The 18,852-nt window shown below is 41.8% G+C and overlaps 1 protein-coding gene across 1 annotated transcript; it reads left to right on the plus strand.

The window, feature by feature from the left end:
* The first annotated feature begins 4,563 nt into the window (after positions 1-4,563).
* LOC124145008 (endo-1,4-beta-xylanase 3-like) lies at positions 4,564-18,673 on the plus strand. The gene is made up of 18 exons (XM_046514642.2): positions 4,564-4,792; positions 5,515-5,663; positions 6,241-6,336; positions 6,808-6,964; positions 9,339-9,384; positions 9,943-10,092; positions 12,111-12,166; positions 12,769-12,906; positions 13,030-13,201; positions 13,430-13,540; positions 14,441-14,659; positions 14,885-15,101; positions 15,441-15,670; positions 15,879-15,966; positions 16,916-17,044; positions 17,614-17,703; positions 17,881-18,060; positions 18,555-18,673. The coding sequence occupies exons 1-18, from the start codon at positions 4,599-4,601 to the stop codon at positions 18,650-18,652; spliced, it is 2,520 nt and encodes an 839-aa protein (XP_046370598.2). The 5' UTR covers positions 4,564-4,598; the 3' UTR covers positions 18,653-18,673.
* The last annotated feature ends 179 nt before the right edge of the window (positions 18,674-18,852 follow it).

Below are 18,852 nucleotides of genomic sequence, written 5' to 3' on the forward strand. Positions count from 1 at the left end.
ATAATTGTAGGAGAGGTTAAAACAAATTCAAAATTGATAGAAAACAGCTGTTCGATTCAGGCTGAGGTTAACGTGTGCTATGTCGCGTGACATTCATTAACTCGGTAAAAAGCGTGCGGCTAATTGCTTCGAAGCGGGTGTAAGGAATTTATTCTCCCGCTGAGAAAATCCACGTGCAGCCTGTTTTCTTCGTGGTGGAGTATAAGGGATATATTCTCCCGCTGAGAATTTTATTTCCCTCCATGGCTGGATACATCGTATTTTATCAAAATTGCGTGAACCAATCAGATCTCATCATTCATGATAAAGAGATGTTGTGCATTCTTGGTGTTAAAATGGGATTTAAAATGCCTCACTGACCCAGTAACAAATAACCAACTTAGCAACAATCTTTGAGCTTACATTTTGCAATAAGTTAAGAAAACTACAGTCAGAGTTTGAATGTGTATTCGTTTTTTCTGACTTGAATTTCACATTGGCCTGATATATGTACCTCACGTATGTGCAGTGTAGCAAAAACATTGTCTCTAAATCGAAATAAAGAACTGATAACGGTTGATGTGTTATTGTATTGTATATTGATGGTATTGTTTTACAAATGCAGCTAACTGACATTTTACAATTTTCCCAAATTTAACGGAATATAGCTCAATAGCTTCTGTCGATAATATTCAGCAAGAGGAGGGTGCTGTTTCACGTGTATGTTTCCTTCAGTAAATGTACCATTTAAAACAAAAAAGGAAAAGAGTATTCTAGTCCGAAACTGGTCATTATGTTTTAAATGATTTAGTCGAATGCTGGGTCGAAAGGAAATGTTTCTCTTTGTCTTGACGCTCAGAGAACAGTATTCTTTGTTGTTGATTAGCTTCGCTCCATACCCTATCTGCAAATGCGTTTGTTCTTTCATTTTATAAATATAAAATCTCAATGCAAGAGTGTGAAGAGCCTTGATTGTCCACCGAAACATATTCCATTTTGCGTAAAGGGTAAAATAGCTGTGAAAATAGTGTGAATGGACCACTGAAGATCACTGAGTGTTCTCGAAAAGGGTCATCATGTCCTGCCCTACCGGTACCTTCCGTTATTCACATAATGTGCATACGTGGAGACGAGGCAAGGTGTAGAGATGGAGATGTATATAAGGAGTTGTGGAGAGATAGAGATACGTGGAGACGGGGCAAGGTGTAGAGATAGAGGTGTATATAAGGAGTTGTGGAGAGATAGAGATACGTGGAGACGAGGTAAGGTGTAGAGATAGAGGTGTATATAAGGAGTTGTGGAGAGATAGAGATACGTGGAGACGAGGTAAGGTGTAGAGATAGAGGTGTATATAAGGAGTTGTGGAGAGATAGAGATACGTGGAGACGAGGTAAGGTGTAGAGATGGAGATGTATATAAGGAGTTGTGGAGAGATGGAGATACGTGGAGACGAGGCAAGGTGTAGAGATGGAGGTGTATATAAGGAGTTGTGGAGAGATAGAGATACGTGGAGACGAGGCAAGGTGTAGAGATGGAGGTGTATATAAGGAGTTGTGGAGAGATGGAGATACGTGGAGACGAGGTAAGGTGTAGAGATGGAGGTGTATATAAGGAGTTGTGGAGAGATAGAGATACGTGGAGACGAGGCAAGGTGTAGAGATGGAGGTGTATATAAGGAGTTGTGGAGAGATGGAGATACGTGGAGACGAGGTAAGGTGTAGAGATGGAGGTGTATATAAGGAGTTGTGGAGAGATGGAGGTACGTGGAGACGGGGCAAGGTGTAGAGATGGAGATACGTGGAGACGGGGCAAGGTATAGAGATGGAGATGTATATAAGGAGTTGTGGAGAGATGGAGGTACGTGGAGACGGGGCAAGGTGTAGAGATGGAGATGTATATAAGGAGTTGTGGAGAGATGGAGGTACGTGGAGACGGGGCAAGGTGGAGAGATGGAGGTACGTGGAGACGGGGCAAGGTGTAGAGATGGAGATGTATATAAGGAGTTGTGGAGAGATGGAGGTACGTGGAGACGGGGCAAGGTGGAGAGATGGAGGTACGTGGAGACGGGGCAAGGTGTAGAGATGGAGATGTATATAAGGAGTTGTGGAGAGATGGTGATGCGTGGAGACGAGGTAAGGTGTAGAGATGGGTTGTGTGTAAAGATTGATGGGTTTACAGATGGAGTTGGTGTAGAGAGTAAACCTTCAAATATTGTTCGAGTGAATTATTGCGGGGCAAACAAACAGCCTAAGAATATTTGTATCAAAGCCTGTTGTCAGTGATTGACAACCCACTCAAAACACTGGGCTCAACCCACGCCTCTTCACTCAATATATTTGCTAACACCAAAGAGTTCGCGTTTTGTTTAGTCATGGCAGAATGGAGATGAACATACTGTTTTTTTCAAAGTATGTATTCAGCGCTAAATTTAACATTTGAAACCTCACGCCTCGCATTCGGCTCCAAATTCAATTTAGCGCGGTTAAATCTACAGGTAATTAACCTAGCTCTACATTGAAAACAAAGTATGTTTATTTCTTAATTATAAGTGTTGTTGCTGCTTGATGAGTAGCCTCACATTTGACTTCTGCTACTGCCATAACTGTTTTTTCACCCACAGCTTACAACAGGTGCCTGGTGTTCCTCCATCATACAGTTTGGAAATGTTTCTTACATTCATGTTTGATAACATTGAAGGCCAATATCTCTCAGTGATATAAGTTTTATGATAGAAATTTGAGGAAGCAGTATCCATGATCTCAAGATCGATGTCTTGACTGCATCAATAAATGTGTGACCTCCATATAGGTTCAAGGTCACAGGACGTCACATAATGAAACTTTGCTCAAAACACAAGAAATTTGGATTTCATTCTTTTTAGTTGGAATTTGACAAAACTTGACACATGGTGTGATGAAGAGTTTATTGTGACACCGAACATAAATATTTACCATTTTCGTGAATATAAAAACCACGGTTATGATACTGACAGACCAAGGGTCATAGTCGGGGAGAAACAGGGATTCGAAACAGATCAGGGACGCAACCCTGCACAACGAGATAGGAGACTATACTCTCTTGCACCCCGGTATCTACGATAGGAAGAATAAGCGAGAAATGCAGGAAAAAGACCATTATTTACAAACGCCCACGGCACACAATTGTGAACAGCATGGTAAAATAAATTTGCATAATAAATAAAAAAAATGAAATGGGAACATAATAAGTGTAACATATTTATTTATTTAAGGATTGACTGTGGATTTTATTATGGATCGAAAAACCGACGTGCAAACTGTATGAATCCGCGTAGCTAATCGGAATCAGCTTATCAGAATGCACGAATTACAATGAACACAACGACAATTTAATTATATAAACATGACATTAGGCCTGCTTACAAATCAAGAAATTGAGCTATATTTAAATAAATTATCAACTCAAATAATCCACAGTTTATCTAATATAACGTAATCCACAAGCACCTAAGTGCCTCATAAACATGTCTAGATCTGCGATCCAATAATTGAAACTTTCAGGTCTGTTTGTTCGTTGTTTGACGCCCAACTCGGCAATATTACACCTATATGATGGTCGTCTGTATACAATCGAATCTGGACCAGGCAAACCAATCCAGATCTACAGCATTGGGACACGATGACATGCATCAACCAAGTCAGCAAGCCAAGTCCCGTTAGTCGCTTCTTACGACCAGCATTGGTTGCTGAAGACCAATTCTAACCCTGACCTTCTCGGGGAAATTTTATGTCGGGGGTGGGAGGGGGGGGGGGGGGGGGGGGGGGGGGGGGGTGGGGGGGTGGGGGGGGGGGGGGGGGTGTAGCTAAGTGGTAAAAGCGTTGACTCATCACGCCGAAGGCCCGGGTTCGTCTCCTCCCATGGGTATATTACGTAAAGCCCATTTCTGCTGTCCACTGTGATGTTGCTAGAATATTGCTAAAAGTGGCTTAAAACCATACTCACTCACTTATGTAACTATACATTTGCCAATGATTAATCTACTGAGGCTATTGTCATGGATGGAAACACTAATCCATATTGTTCCTGGATATAGTCCTACGATATCTTCTGAAGACATTTCATTGAGTATGCGCTTGTAAGGTTATAATTAAGAATTGACTTTCACTTTGTGTTGGAGTATGAACCTCCAAAGAATGAGGGTGGAGAGTGGAAGTAGTCCGTCAGTGTTTACGTCATATAAAGAACACGGTCTCGTGAAAAAAAGCATGAACGTCAAATTGCGTCATCAATACCGCTGTTTATCGTTATGTAAACATCAAATTGAAAAAAAACATTATTATGTGTTATGGCAAATTGCGTCGGTCATACAGCTGTTTATCGTTATGTAAACATCAAATTAAAAAAAACATTATTATGTGTTATGGCAAATTGCGTCGGTCATACAGCTGTTTATCGTTATATAAACTTCAAATTAAAAAAACCCATTATTATGTGTTATGGCAAATTGCGTCGGTCATACAGCTGTTTATCGTTATGTAAACTTCAAATTAAAAACATTTATCTTATCAGTATGCAGATGTCCAGGCAGGTAATATATACAGTGTAGATGGTCGGGTAACATTCACCTGAAGACACACACGATGTCGGACCGTGTTTTACTGGCAGTGCTCGGACTGTCCTATTGCCTGCTTCTGGTGGGGAGTGATGCGGAAATGTTCAAAGACCCTGGTTTCGAGAGTCCCGACATCCACTCTAGTTGGACAGCCAGAGGATGTCAGATGCGTTCGTCAACTGATCATGTGGAGGGAAAGCACTCGGTGGAAATCTCATCACGGTAAGGGCAACGCTGATCATCAAGCTGGGTCCATCTCTGACCCTGACATAATCGGTACGTTTCGCTATTCCTTGCGCGATTGGCTGAGAAGGTATAGTTTGAAAATGTGTGTCTGTTAGCCAGCGATAATAGTGATAACGTATTAAACCTTGAGCTATTTTAGGTGCTATCATATACGTACCTTTTAAAAATACAAAACGGCCATCTACTATGGTCCTCTGGAACTGCATAGGGAGGGAAGGCATCGTGGCCTAGTCCACTAAGTCACCGATTTCGCTTTATTGAGTTGCACCCACTAGGCTCTAGTGGAAACAATGACAGTGAGTTCGAATCCAAAATTCCCCCTGATTATGTGTCGAGGTTCGTCAGCACCGTACCCGTGCTCGTGAATTTCCTCCAAGTGATAAACATCTACATCACTGTCTTCCCACATTAAGCTGACACGCAGAAACAGAAATATTGTTCAGAGCGGCGTTACGCCAACCTCACTCACTCACTCACTCACTCACTCACTCACTCACTCACTCACTCACTCACTCACTCACTCACTCACTCACACACCCACCCACCCACCCACCCACTCACTCACTCACTCACTCACTCACTCACTCACTCACTCACTCACTCACACACCCACCCACCCACTCACTCACTCACTCACTCACTCACTCACTCACTCACTCACTCACTCACTCACATGTATGTTATTATGTTGTACACAGAGCTGGTGCAAGGGCGGGGCCTGGACAGATGGCTTCCCTTCAAGTCAACACCCGTTACTTCGTCCAGGCCCGTGTCAAACAGCTGAACGATGTGACTGGAAAGATCTTTCAGAAGTTCGCCATTATTATGGACATTCAGCTTCATGATGGTAACATAAAATAACCAAATATCTTCACATTGATCAGTGTTGTAAAGTCGTCATTTTCGTCTTTATTGCTTTAAAAAAAACAGATGTCAGCGGAGTAAATGGCTGTGCTATACCTTACCTGAATATATATGTACTCGAGGTAATAGACTAGTACATTCTAAACATGTATTGACGTTGCACTAATGTCGAAGCAATGACCCCGGATGATAGCCAATGCAGTTTTCACAGTTCCCTCACATCTACCCTGCCGGACATATTTGCTTGGGATGGCAATTGTCTCTGGGGATAGAACATAGTTATGGCCAGAGGACGACACTGACCTTGTTGCTACGTTACGCTCCTTGGCCGTGCCAGGATCCGCTGATTTTGGGTTGGAAGCCCACATTCGCCTGTATGATCCTTGATTTGTCATCATAGTACCCTATGGCTTTCATGGAGTGGTGAATGTGTATGACCTGCATCTCTCATGGCTTCGCCCGATTATAACTCTGTTATTGTCGTGATAGAACTGAAATTATGTTTGTTTATGGCATTAAAGCCAACTTTGTAGGCACTAAGTAGACTCCGTTTATCCCAGGTTCCCACAGCTACGTGGACGTGGTGGAGAACAAAGCCATGTACAGCCAAAAGGGATGGACTTCCATCTCTGGCAACTTCATGTTCCAGGAGACAGGTTTGTTTGTTTGTTGATTGGTTGGTTGGTTAGAGTCAAGTTCAGCAATATTCCATTTATATGACTGCGGTCTGTCAATAATCGAGTGCGGGGCAGACAATAAAGTGATTGATATTGTGAACAACGACCCATACCGTCGAGGTACGATGACACGCTTTTAACCAAAACATCGATTTTGGTCACCTCTTATGACCAGTATAGGTTGCTGGGGACCTGTTCTAATCCTGAAGCCGCACGGGGCCAAGAAAAAAGCGTAACACGCTTGATGGAAATGCAATATTGTCACGAATTGTAAGATTTTCGTTGACTGTGCGTTAGAGTAATATAGAGGCTGTTCAGTACGAAGCCGAAGCAACGCACTGCCATAGTCGGACGCTTACACCTTTTGTTAATTAAGATTATCCTTTATTTATTTTGTGTAGTATATAGTACTCAGATACATTGGTAACTGTACCGATGTTCCTGGTTCAGATCACATGACCATAGAACTGAGAGTGTCCGGGCCAGACAAAACCGTCAATTACCTCGTGGATGACATGTCACTGACGGAAATACCCGAGGACAAGAACTGGAAGTCTGAGGCCGACAAGAGGATTGATCAGCTCAGGAAGAACAACATACACTTTAGGTATAGAATCTGTTTGTCAAATAGTTTTGCACATGGTCATTTGTATATAATTGTTCGAAGTAAAGGATGAACTGTACTTCAAATCCTTCTACAGTATTGCCGAGTAGTGAAATGAATTGCTGTTATAAAACTAAGTATTCAACAGGATTGTTTTCTAAATTCTAAAAAGTATGTTTAATGAGGTGTAATGAAACTCCTTATTTCTCGACATTTGTTATATATTTTCACGTGGCTCCTGATCCCATGAGTTCAGATCCCAATCACACACGTGTCTCCTCATCACATGAGTTCAGATCCCAATCACACACGTGTCTCCTCATTATATGAGTTCAGATCCCAATCACACACGTGTCTCCTCATCACATGAGTTCAGATCCCAAACACACACGTGTCTCCTCATCACATGAGTTTAGATCCAAATCACACAGTGTCTCCTCATCACATGAGTTCAGATCCCAAACACACACGTGTCTCCTCATCACATGAGTTCAGATCCCAATCACACACGTGTCTCCTCATTATATGAGTTCAGATCCCAATCACACACGTGTCTCCTCATCACATGAGTTCAGATCCCAATCACAAAGTGTCTCCTCATCACATGAGTTCAGATCCCAAACACACACGTGTCTCCTCATCACATGAGTTTAGATCCAAATCACACAGTGTCTCCTCATCACATGAGTTCAGATCCCAAACACACACGTGTCTCCTCATCACATGAGTTCAGATCCCAATCACACACGTGTCTCCTCATTATATGAGTTCAGATCCCAATCACACACGTGTCTCCTCATCACATGAGTTCAGATCCCAAACACACACGTGTCTCCTCATCACATGAGTTTAGATCCAAATCACACAGTGTCTCCTCATCACATGAGTTCAGATCCCAAACACACACGTGTCTCCTCATCACATGAGTTCAGATCCCAATCACACACGTGTCTCCTCATTATATGAGTTCAGATCCCAATCACACACGTGTCTCCTCATCACATGAGTTCAGATCCCAATCACAAAGTGTCTCCTCATCACATGAGTTCAGATCCCAAACACACACGTGTCTCCTCATCACATGAGTTTAGATCCAAATCACACAGTGTCTCCTCATCACATGAGTTCAGATCCCAAACACACACGTGTCTCCTCATCACATGAGTTTAGATCCAAATCACACGTGTCTCCTCATCACATGAGTTCAGATCCCAATCACACGTGTCTCCTCATCACATGAGTTCAGATCCCAATCACACACGTGTCTCCTCATTATATGAGTTCAGATCCCAATCACACAGTGTCTCCTCATCACATGAGTTTAGATCCCAAACACACACGTGTCTCCTCATTATATGAGTTCAGATCCCAATCACACATGTGTCTCCTCATCACATGCGTTCAGATCACAATCCTACACGTAAACACATGCTTTCAGATCACAATCCTACACGTGCATACACCTCTTTCCCTAATTATAAGAAATCTATTGCACGTCACCGACTGTCATGAGCTTGTGTTCATGAAACACTATCAGATAGTGATAAAAGCAGGTACAGTTCTGTTTAAGGGTTATAGCTACACTCAGCAATATTCCAGCTAAATAGTCCGGCCTGGACCAGACAATCCAGTGACTGATATTGTGAGAAATGATCCACGCCGAAGGTGAACGATGACACGCAATCAACCAAGTCACAGAGCCTGAGCACCCGAGCCATTTGTTCGCCTCTCACGATCAGCACAGGTTGCTGGGGACCAATTCTAACCCGGAATCCACACAGGGGTTCCAAGAATAACGGGGAGACGTGGGACCCAGTCGTCTAAGGCGCCGCAATTCGCTGTGCAGAGTTGCATCCCTTGGGCACGCCAGAAACTGTGGGTTCGAATCCCGGTTTGCCCCGATTATGTTTCTAGGTTTGTCAGCACCATACCTGTGCTCGTGGGTTTCACCGAAGTGGTAAACGTTAGAGACCTGCATCACTTCTGGCTTTCCTCCCACATTAAGCCGACACGCCGTGACCTAAGTGGAATACTGTTAAAAGCGACGTTAAACCCAACTCACTCACTCACTCACTCACTCACTCACTCACTCACTCACTCACTCACTCACTCACTCGCTCGCTCGCTCACTCACTCACTCGCTCACTCACTCAGAATAAAAAATAGATAGCCGTAAGACATCATATGGTTAATGCGCTGCCACGTCACACCGAAGGCACAGGTACAATACACGAACCCAATGTCTGTTGGTATTGGAAGATTATGGTTATACTTTGCGTAAAACCAAACGCACATACCCAAAAAGTTTGTTATTACTTTCAGCGTAAAACAATTCATCAGCATTTCAATGACGCCATTTCGGACATGTCTGTTACAGCGTCCATGCTCCGCCACATGTATCCACCGCTGACCTTGACATTCAGGTAAATGGACATGGCGATACACCCATAGGGGCACATATAGAGAATCTCACATAAGTGGGTTTTGTTATATCAAATATATCAACACGAGTCGACAAAAAGTCACAACTCCTAGACTAGTTTTTCAGTTTGTAAACAATGATAACCAGTGCATTGAGTGTAAACAGTACACCTAACCAGCAGAAAGATAAGCGATATCATTTGGTTGTGACGTCGCAATGCTTGCAAAGCATTGTGATGCAATCTACCCTAATGATATCTCCTCGGAGAATAAACTGACGATATCTCCCTTGGAAACCTGTTTTGGATGATCAAAAAATCGCTTCGGGTAGAAAAAAGTAAATATAGCGATACGGGTATCATAGTTGTGTTTTGGACCTTGTGTTTGCAGTGTTTCTGCGACAGTTTTCAGCGCGTTAATGTTTTGATAACGTTTTTAATTTTTTGGTCATTTCCTATTTCAAGTTAATACTTTCTTTTGCCCGACTGTTGTGTCCACAATTGAGTATTCAGAAGCACATATTAACTTGTGCAAGAACATTTATATAATCTCATACAAAGGTGGACTTGGTGAAACACAGCTTCCCATTCGGATCCCAGACGCGATCTCATGAGATGTTTACATATCCGCACTACAACGACTTGTTTTACTACATGTTCAACTGGGCCACCGTGAACGACTATTACTGGTTCCTGAGTCGTCAACCACAGGTAATCCTTCCAACCACGTCCTTACTTCAGAACAATGTGGGGATTCCGGCTTAGGATAGGTGCCCATCAAACTATGTCTATCGGAAGAGTTGAATTAAAAGGCTGACCAGACTGAATACCTCGGTTGATTGTGTCATTGTACCCATTAGACTTGGATCGTTGCTTCTATTATCAATCACTGGTTTGTCTGGTCCAGACTCGATTATTTGCAGGTCATCATTATTCAAGTCTTTGAAAGGCATTTTGAAGTGATACACATACGGGGGAGAATTTATGGATTTCAACTTCTATATTATGAGGAAGACAACGTTTCGCAGTGTATGCCTACTCCTTCATCAGGTGAATGAATAATATGTTGCTGTTGCTTTTAAATTACGTGTTTAAGAGGTCGCCTTCTGCCTTAGCAATTTCTGCTGAGCTTTCCCTCTTTTGGACTCATGTGTGTGAGTAGGGTACACCTATCTATTGCGAGTTTGGTATTCACAGAATTTCTGTTTTTGTATTGATATGATTTCTATTTTCGTATATTGATATCACTAAGTCTTCATTTTTATCTTTGGCTGCTCTGTTTATATACGTTCGAGGAGCTGTCCATCACTCATAAATAGTGTTAGTTTGGCTTTAGGAGATCTACGATAGAGAGCGGATCTAACTGCAATTCTTGTTTTAATCGAGCCGGGGCTGAGGTGTGGTCTTGACATTCCAGTAACAAGTGAGCAATGGATTCAGGTTAATTGCAAGATGGGCATACCTTGTCATAGTGCTTTTTGTGACCGAGCCTGAGGCGTGAGAATGCAATTTCAACTGTCCTCTATTTGAGTATGAGTATGGCTTTTGGTGGATCGGTTAATTTTTGTATAGCCATCTGCCGATCTTACTTGCGTCCCACTGGGCTTGCCATCTTTGGGGTATGGAGGCTTTGATTTTCGCTTTTTATATCGAGTTCAGGGAATAGGCTGTATCTCCGCTTTGACTAGAGCTAGCTTCGCCAGTGTGTCTGCTTTTTCATTTGCATGAATATCTATGTGTGAGGGGATCCAAGACAGCGCATCCTGTTGCCCTTGGTCTGAAATCTTGGTATAGTCGTATAGAATATTATTGACTGTGCGCTGATAGTTATGGACAACGGGAAGCCAGGACTAGATTATCACTGCCAGGTAATTCCAGTTGTCCATAACTATCAGCGCTAATTACTGTAAAGTGTTGGCTTCTATTGTCTATTGTTCATCGCCTATCAGCGCCAATTATCTGTTGGCCTCCCGTGTTAGGTTTCCACCTTTTGTTATCTTATTACTTTTGATGTTCTTACATGTACATATACATGCTCTCTGCCTTATATCATTCATTCACCTGATGAAGGAGTAAGCACGTACGTTGTGTTCCTCATAATAAAGAAGTTGACATCCATAAATTCTCCTCTTCGTCATTATACAGCTGATCATATTGATGGGTTCGGCGCCAGACAAGAAAAATCAAACCTACGATAACCTCATGTCAAGTCTGTATTTCTCTATTCTTGTTGTTGAATGTATATTGTCCTTTCACTTGCTATATTCAATTGTCCTATGAAAAGTAAAGTGCGGACCAGACTTAATTTTATGTAGTCAAGAGCTTTAATCTAAAATCAAGTGCATATCTTTAACAGACTAACGGCAGTAGTGCGACTTTACAGAAACATGGACCTGTGTGACTGAACGATCTTACATTTGTGACAATCGTAACTCTCACAACCCGTTCATAAAAGACGTAGCACTTCCGTCACTGCCTTGAACCAAGACAATGCAGTGAGTGCAATTAGTGCCTACAACTTTGAGGATGATTCAGGTGCCATACACTCAGTAATATAACTCCAGGTTCAGCACATGCCACGGAGACAGGGGGTGATTGCTTGGGGTTGTGCACCTTATTTAAGTAATACCCCAGTACATTATAGACGTTTGCCACTTTGGGCATTGTACAGCCACCCAAGGGTCATAATCAGGGCCCAGTGAGAACATTCTGCACTTCTGTATTTCTAGCACGACCCTGACTACGGGAACGTTACAAAAGCACTGAATCTACTTCACCAGCATGGGTAGGTCTATTCGGGTGTGATCTAAGGGGGGAATAATTATATGACACTCGTACTAATGGTGTGAGAAGTATTATTTACATGTACATGTTTTTCTGTTATGCTAGGCATCTTGGGATGCATGTTTCATGCATTGATAACATGTGTAAGTTACGGTATTAAAAGGGAAGATATATTTCTCAATTGAGTGAAGTGTTGACAAACAACATGAATCTACATATCATATGACACATTTCAGAGATTAAGCTGCCAATTACCGGTTGCTGTGATGACGCGTTCCGAGCAGAAGTTTAACACCTTTCGTGAAATGTTCCGTTGAGGATTCATTAATGCGTTTGTGTGTACATGATTGATGATAAATGCGATTAATACCTATTTAATGGTGCCATGCATGTTTGTTTCATCAAACCTATTGAGTTCAATTGAGTATATGAATGGTTTGGTTGTCTTTCCATTTATTTTGCTATTTCATGCACGTGTTCAAAATTCACAATGCATTCCAAACCCTGTCGATATGCTTTAAAAGTCCTCCTATTGCACTTGCGTCACATCTTCTATCATCTTTCCTATCTTAATTTTGTGTATTTATTTTGCCTTGATATTAGAATATCTATACGAGGTCACAACATATTCTGGGGTAACGCTCGTCGAACACCAGCGTGGGTGCAGGGTCTGAGTCCCGACCAGGTGAAGCAGGCAGTGGATGAAAGGATACAGTACATCGTCAAGGACACCAAGGGGAAGTAAGTCACAAATTAGTGAGTAAAAAGTGGTAAGCTTCAAAACAAAATTCCTGCTTAAAAGCCTTGTTTTTTTCTGCGCATAAGCAAATCCAATCTCCTTTACCTTGTTGTTAATAAAAAAAGGTTGCAACATTGGGATGTCAACAACGAGCTTCTTTCCGGGCACTGGTTGGAGGAACACACTGGAGACAGATTCTTCACTCACAAGATCTTCGCCAAGTTGCACCAGGCAGATCCCAGTGTCAAACTCTTCCTCAATGACGCCCATGTTGTGGCGAGAGGCACATTGACAACGGTGAATACAAAAAACGGGGTTATTCTAGACGGGTAATTTCCATGATCGTTACAATAATAACTGTGTTTTGAAAACCTGATTTAAGTGGAAACACTTTGTCTCTGGCATGGTGGTTGTTGGGTCATTGGTTTTTGAGTTATAAACTTATTATGTAATCAGTCTGGAAAATAGTGATATTGTATAGGGTTCTGTGAGGTACACCTGTTCCGGTGATAATTATCTCATCAGGCATACGTGGACCAGGCGAAGGAGTTCAAATCGGCCAATGTCGGTCTGTATGGACTGGGTGTCGAGAGCCACTTCACGGCGTACAAGGCCCCTGATCCAACACTTATCAAGGTAATAAGAAAATCAAGAATAACTTACAGACACTTGTACACTACATGGACCTTCAACGCATGTCAAGGTAGGCAGGTCAGTCAGTGGCCTCATTTCATACAGTGTTACCGAGTCAATACTTATCAATAAAACAGCAACTAACATCATCACTTTCGGTATGCATGTGACAATAAAATATATTGTCTGAGAAGCATTTGGATATTTTATTTATGAGAAGTTATTTCCTGGAATTTGTTCTGAGTATATGCAGGGTGTAGTGAATGCTTTTTTAAAGATTTGATGGCAGAAAAACAAGATCGGCAATATATGATGTATTTGAATAAAACCTAGGTAGTCGTGTTAATGGCACGAACAACACATCGAATTACAACATTCGTTCTTATTTAACGTGTCTTCAACTAATACTGTAAGCACAAGATACGGGTTAGAATTGGTCTGCAGCCACTCATGCTTCTCATAAGAGGCGAGTATGTGATCGGGTGTCAGGCTCGCTGCTCATGATGTCAATCACTGGCTTGTCTGATCCAGACTCGAGTATTTCCAGACCGCCGGCATATGGCCACCATATAGTGCGGCGTTAAACAACAAGCAAATAAATAAAGACACAAATGTTAGAAAATATAAGCAAGTTATCAGGTTTTCTTTTCCCCCTGTTGACTCACAATCCCCGAGACAGAAAGTGGTGTTTAATGGCAGCGATAATTATATACTTCTCAAAAGAAACAACACCCAAGTTTTTCATATGACTAGAGTTCAGTCAGTCATGGATGGTAGTATACATTTGTTTAGGTGGATGACATATATATTTTATCATTTAATTGTTAATTTATTTACGCTTGTGCTTCATTTTGATTTCACCACTTCAACGAGTTTGGAACATATTTCTGAACAATATTTCAGAGACGTCTGGACATGTTGGCCACAACTGGCCTGCATCTGTGGGTCACCGAGATGGACGTTGTGGCCAGTGACGAAAATACCCGAGCTGACTGGTACGACACGGCATTGCGCATTATGTTCAGTCACCCGGATGTGGAGGGCATCATACTCTGGGGATTCTGGGATGAATATCACTGGAGAGGCCCGGATGCAGCTCTTGTTGATGGACCCCAGTTCAATGTAAGTTTTATTACACAACTGATTTGTTTATGACTGCTATTTTTTTTATGTGTGAACCTGGATTATATAATAAAGAGATCAAACATACTCAGTACGTGCCTTAATGTGGTGGTGGTAGGTAACCTGTAGATTTAACCGTGTAAATTTGAATTTGGAAGAAGCATGGTCAGAATCGAGTATTTTCCAATTTCCTGGTGGAATGTAGAATAAACATGCATGGTTTAGATTAACGCAGCAGGAAAGAGATACATCGACCTCCTCTACAAAGAATGGAGTACGCATGTCACGCACAGGGTGTCATCAGGGACACAGTTTAACATCAGTGGTTTCCATGGAGACTACAGGGTGGTCGTCAAATACCATGGCAACCCGGTGATACAGCAGACTTTTACCCTCGGGAAACAAGACAAACAAGTTAGCATCCAGATCACCAACGTCAACCGTGAGTTCTGTTACATTCTACTATTATGAATCAATTTCACACTACATATGATATACACTGTATGAAATTCCCCACGGTATGGTCAATAACCATGGCAAACCCGCTGATGTAGTATGCCGTTTGTTTTAGAGAGCAGAATATAAGTGAAATTTAAAAAAATAATGAAAGAAATTTATTTTATTTTTTTCACAAAATAACCCTGAGTTTTGTTGCCCTACTTTTGTATTTGCCAAATGCATGTATTTGTATCTTTTGGACATTGACTAACATGATACAATGAACAACCTATTTGATACCTGGCCAGGCTTTCGGTTAACGTCAGATTTGGTTCTCTCACAGATGTCATCAATATCCCCACAGCGACATCCCCGCTTGATTACCATCATTCAGTACCCCATCCTGTGACACACATCAATGAACGAACAATTGGTAACATGACTTCCGGCTCTTCCAATCAGCTTAAATGTTTAACCAGATACTCAGGATTTTCTGAAGTCGCAGATGACAAGAAGGCGGAAGTAGGATGTCCTTCCGGGTACGTCCTGACTGGATGCTCAGGAAAGGTGAAGGTGAGTAACATTAGCAGCCAGATTGCGCGGAGTTTGATTCCTTGCACAACCCCAAGTTATAGCTAAAGCATGAGTGTATTGATACCACTCCCCATCTAGCATTCACCTGCATTCACCTGCATTCACCTGATCATAATGTTTACTTACTAAGGTATTACATCTCCGAGTTGCTTAAGCAGAGAGTTCACGCAACTATTTCTTTTTTAAGGACAATCGTGATCAAACCGATGGGGAGAAAATATCCTTCCACACTGGAGCCACATGTGGGGCCTATGAAGGAGGGTCACCTACGGCACGTGAGTCAAGCTGCAAATTATCGCGTATCATTCTGACGTGAATAAGTATAGACATTTCTGATACCTCTTTATAGTAAACATGCTTTCAAAAGTGTTTAAAACGCCTGAAACATGTGCTATTATGAACATCACTCACAAACTCAATCATATTTTTACTCAATGCCAAATTGACTCTTGCGACAAGCTTGAGGTAATACAATCTCATTTAAATCAGATCTAGGTTATAAGATCCGAGGACACCCCATTACGGGTCACGTCAGAACGACCTTTTGCGAACTTTGACCGACCACTCGTTCCAACCTGGCGAATTCCATTTCAGACAACGCTTGAAAAATATGCTGACACAGTTCTCGATTAAAATGTTCAAAACTAAACAAACGAACATTCCAAAATGTCTTATATATGGTTGATATTGTATGGCAGTGCTTCCCACGTACTGTGCAACGCCTCCTCCGTTCAAATGTATATCGCACGGTAGCGAGAGGTAGACGGAATCAGTCGTACATGCCGTAATTTTCGTTCGGAATCGAGGTTGCATGATTAGAAAACACATTCCGACTGTCACTTTCATGATCTGGTAAGCGACGCTTTGATTGGTCAGATGAAAGGTCGTTCTGACGTGACCAGTTATGGGATGTCCTCAGATGTTTGTTTAGCGATAGCGAGAACTAAGATCAGATTTTAATGAGATTTGAGGTAATGGAGATCGATCTTTGGTGACCCTGTCTCAACTGGGATGAATTTTAAGAAGAAAAAGATGTTTCGTTCCAGTGATTTTCTGTCTACTATATCTTCTGTACGAACGGATCTCACAATTCCGGTATGGAGGTACTCGAATGATAAAAAAAAATGTATACAAATGCTGAGCCTGCCAACCCAAACTCGTTTCATTTGGCTATGACTCAACTGTTTGTCGTCTCTCTGGGTACGTTGCTTGTCTCTCTCACAGCTCTCCAGGCGGTGGCAAGATGTTGCATGTTGACGGGTCTCAAGTGTGAATACAGGACGTCCGGACCTTCATTGGATGTCCTCGGCCAGAGAATTGAGACTAGGTGTCAGAACAACATGTATGCCACTGGTAAGACAGAGCTTGTCTCAATATCCTGTGAAATAAAAGTACATAGGTGTTTTTGGTAACTTTGGTAAGTACTTCACCCATGAATATGTTGAAATCTTACGATTCTCTACAAAATAACGTTTCCACTCTAATCCTTCAAATTCATGCATTCAGTATTCACTTATAATCCAATAAATCCTGAGGCTGCAGCAAAATGCAAACAGACAGGATTCGTTCATGGTCTTAATAGAAGGGGCGCAGTAGGGAGACATATTGTTCAACAAGAGGCTACGTCAATGGCCACAATGCGGGACACTGGGGTGACGTCTCGAGTGATAAATGTCGTTACCCCCAATTATCGGTGCCTAAGTTTAAAGTGTTAGTGTTAGAGTTTACATAAACAATCCCAAATGTCGTACATACAGCAAGAATCCAGAGGATGTATGTTGTCATCTTTGACGTGTGAGTCTTACGTTAATAAGGAATAGAGACAACAATCACCGACTCAAACTGATTTAATAAGGCCAGGAATATCAGCAACATTTACACCTCAAGAGCACTTTAAAGTGTCTGTACCTCTCCCATATCAGGTTGTGCTGCGCACACCTTCTTCCGGTTATCTGACGGAACCTTCCCATCAGCACATTCCTGTATTGCTCAGAATTTTGAAAACAAAGGAGGTAAGTATGTCGACATTGTAGTATAATATATAGCAATTATGAATAAGTTGACCCAGTCTGGTCGTAAGCCACATAAACGTAATATTTAACTAAATGAATAATTTTTTCACATAGATGTACATATTCTATATTGGATGGAACTGATCCCTCCAATCTCTTCCATATACTACTCTGCAGGGTTGCAGTCCTCGGCAGTGTGTTGCTCGGCCCCTTATCTCACGTGCCGCGTGAAGGTCTCCCCTCCCTCGGGTCACAAGTTGGGGGACACAACGTCTGTGTCATGTGACTCTGGCTGGCACCTCGTGGGATGCTCAGCCTACTCAGAGGATGCTAAACTGAGTGGGGCCTATATAAGAGGTACACGGCATTGCACTACATTTCAGTGAACTTTAAAACCTTCGAAACCGCCTCCAACAAAGCGTTTTATTCCAAACATCCCTACATTAGTGTTAGCTTTTTATAACGTTTAGAAACTGAGAAACATTTTTTACATATAGATATGATAATGATGTGGGTTGATTGTTAACTTCATTATATTACTTGTATGATAATTGTATTATGGGTCCATGACCTTTCAATGAATGCACATAAGAAGTCAATTTACCGAAAAACATTCACTTTTATGATGACGCACAAATTTTTTATTTATAAACATATTGGAACATGTATTTGAATGTTCCTTTATAATATTACATAAATGTAATGCCGAAATATACTTCAAAGAATATTAATAATCTATCACATTAATATCACAAATACTCCCGTTTTGAACTGTAGGCTTAGGACTGTGTAACATTGTTGGTGGTACCACTGACTTGTAATGCAGACAGTCCAAGGTAATGTTCTTGCAGGTAACCCGGAACTGTGTGAGGCAGTGAATGGAGCCGAGAGACTGTACGGGGAGATGGGGGCCGAAGCCTACGCCACCTGTTGCCGCACACAGTTATGAGAATAAAACTCACAAACTTCACTGTGTTTCATTTTGTATGGATATCATCATGTACAAATAACTGAAGAAGATTGAGTTAACGCGTTAATACCAGAACTACCATGGATGCAACCAATATAATTAACATTTCCTGGTTCCAATACCAATATTACTCTGCATCTGCCAGTATACATTATTCACGCAATTTGTCGTTATTGAAT

This window comes from Haliotis rufescens, unplaced genomic scaffold (assembly GCF_023055435.1).
Source record: "Haliotis rufescens isolate VD_foot unplaced genomic scaffold, xgHalRufe1.0.p SCAF_1, whole genome shotgun sequence".
NCBI lineage: Eukaryota > Metazoa > Mollusca > Gastropoda > Lepetellida > Haliotidae > Haliotis > Haliotis rufescens.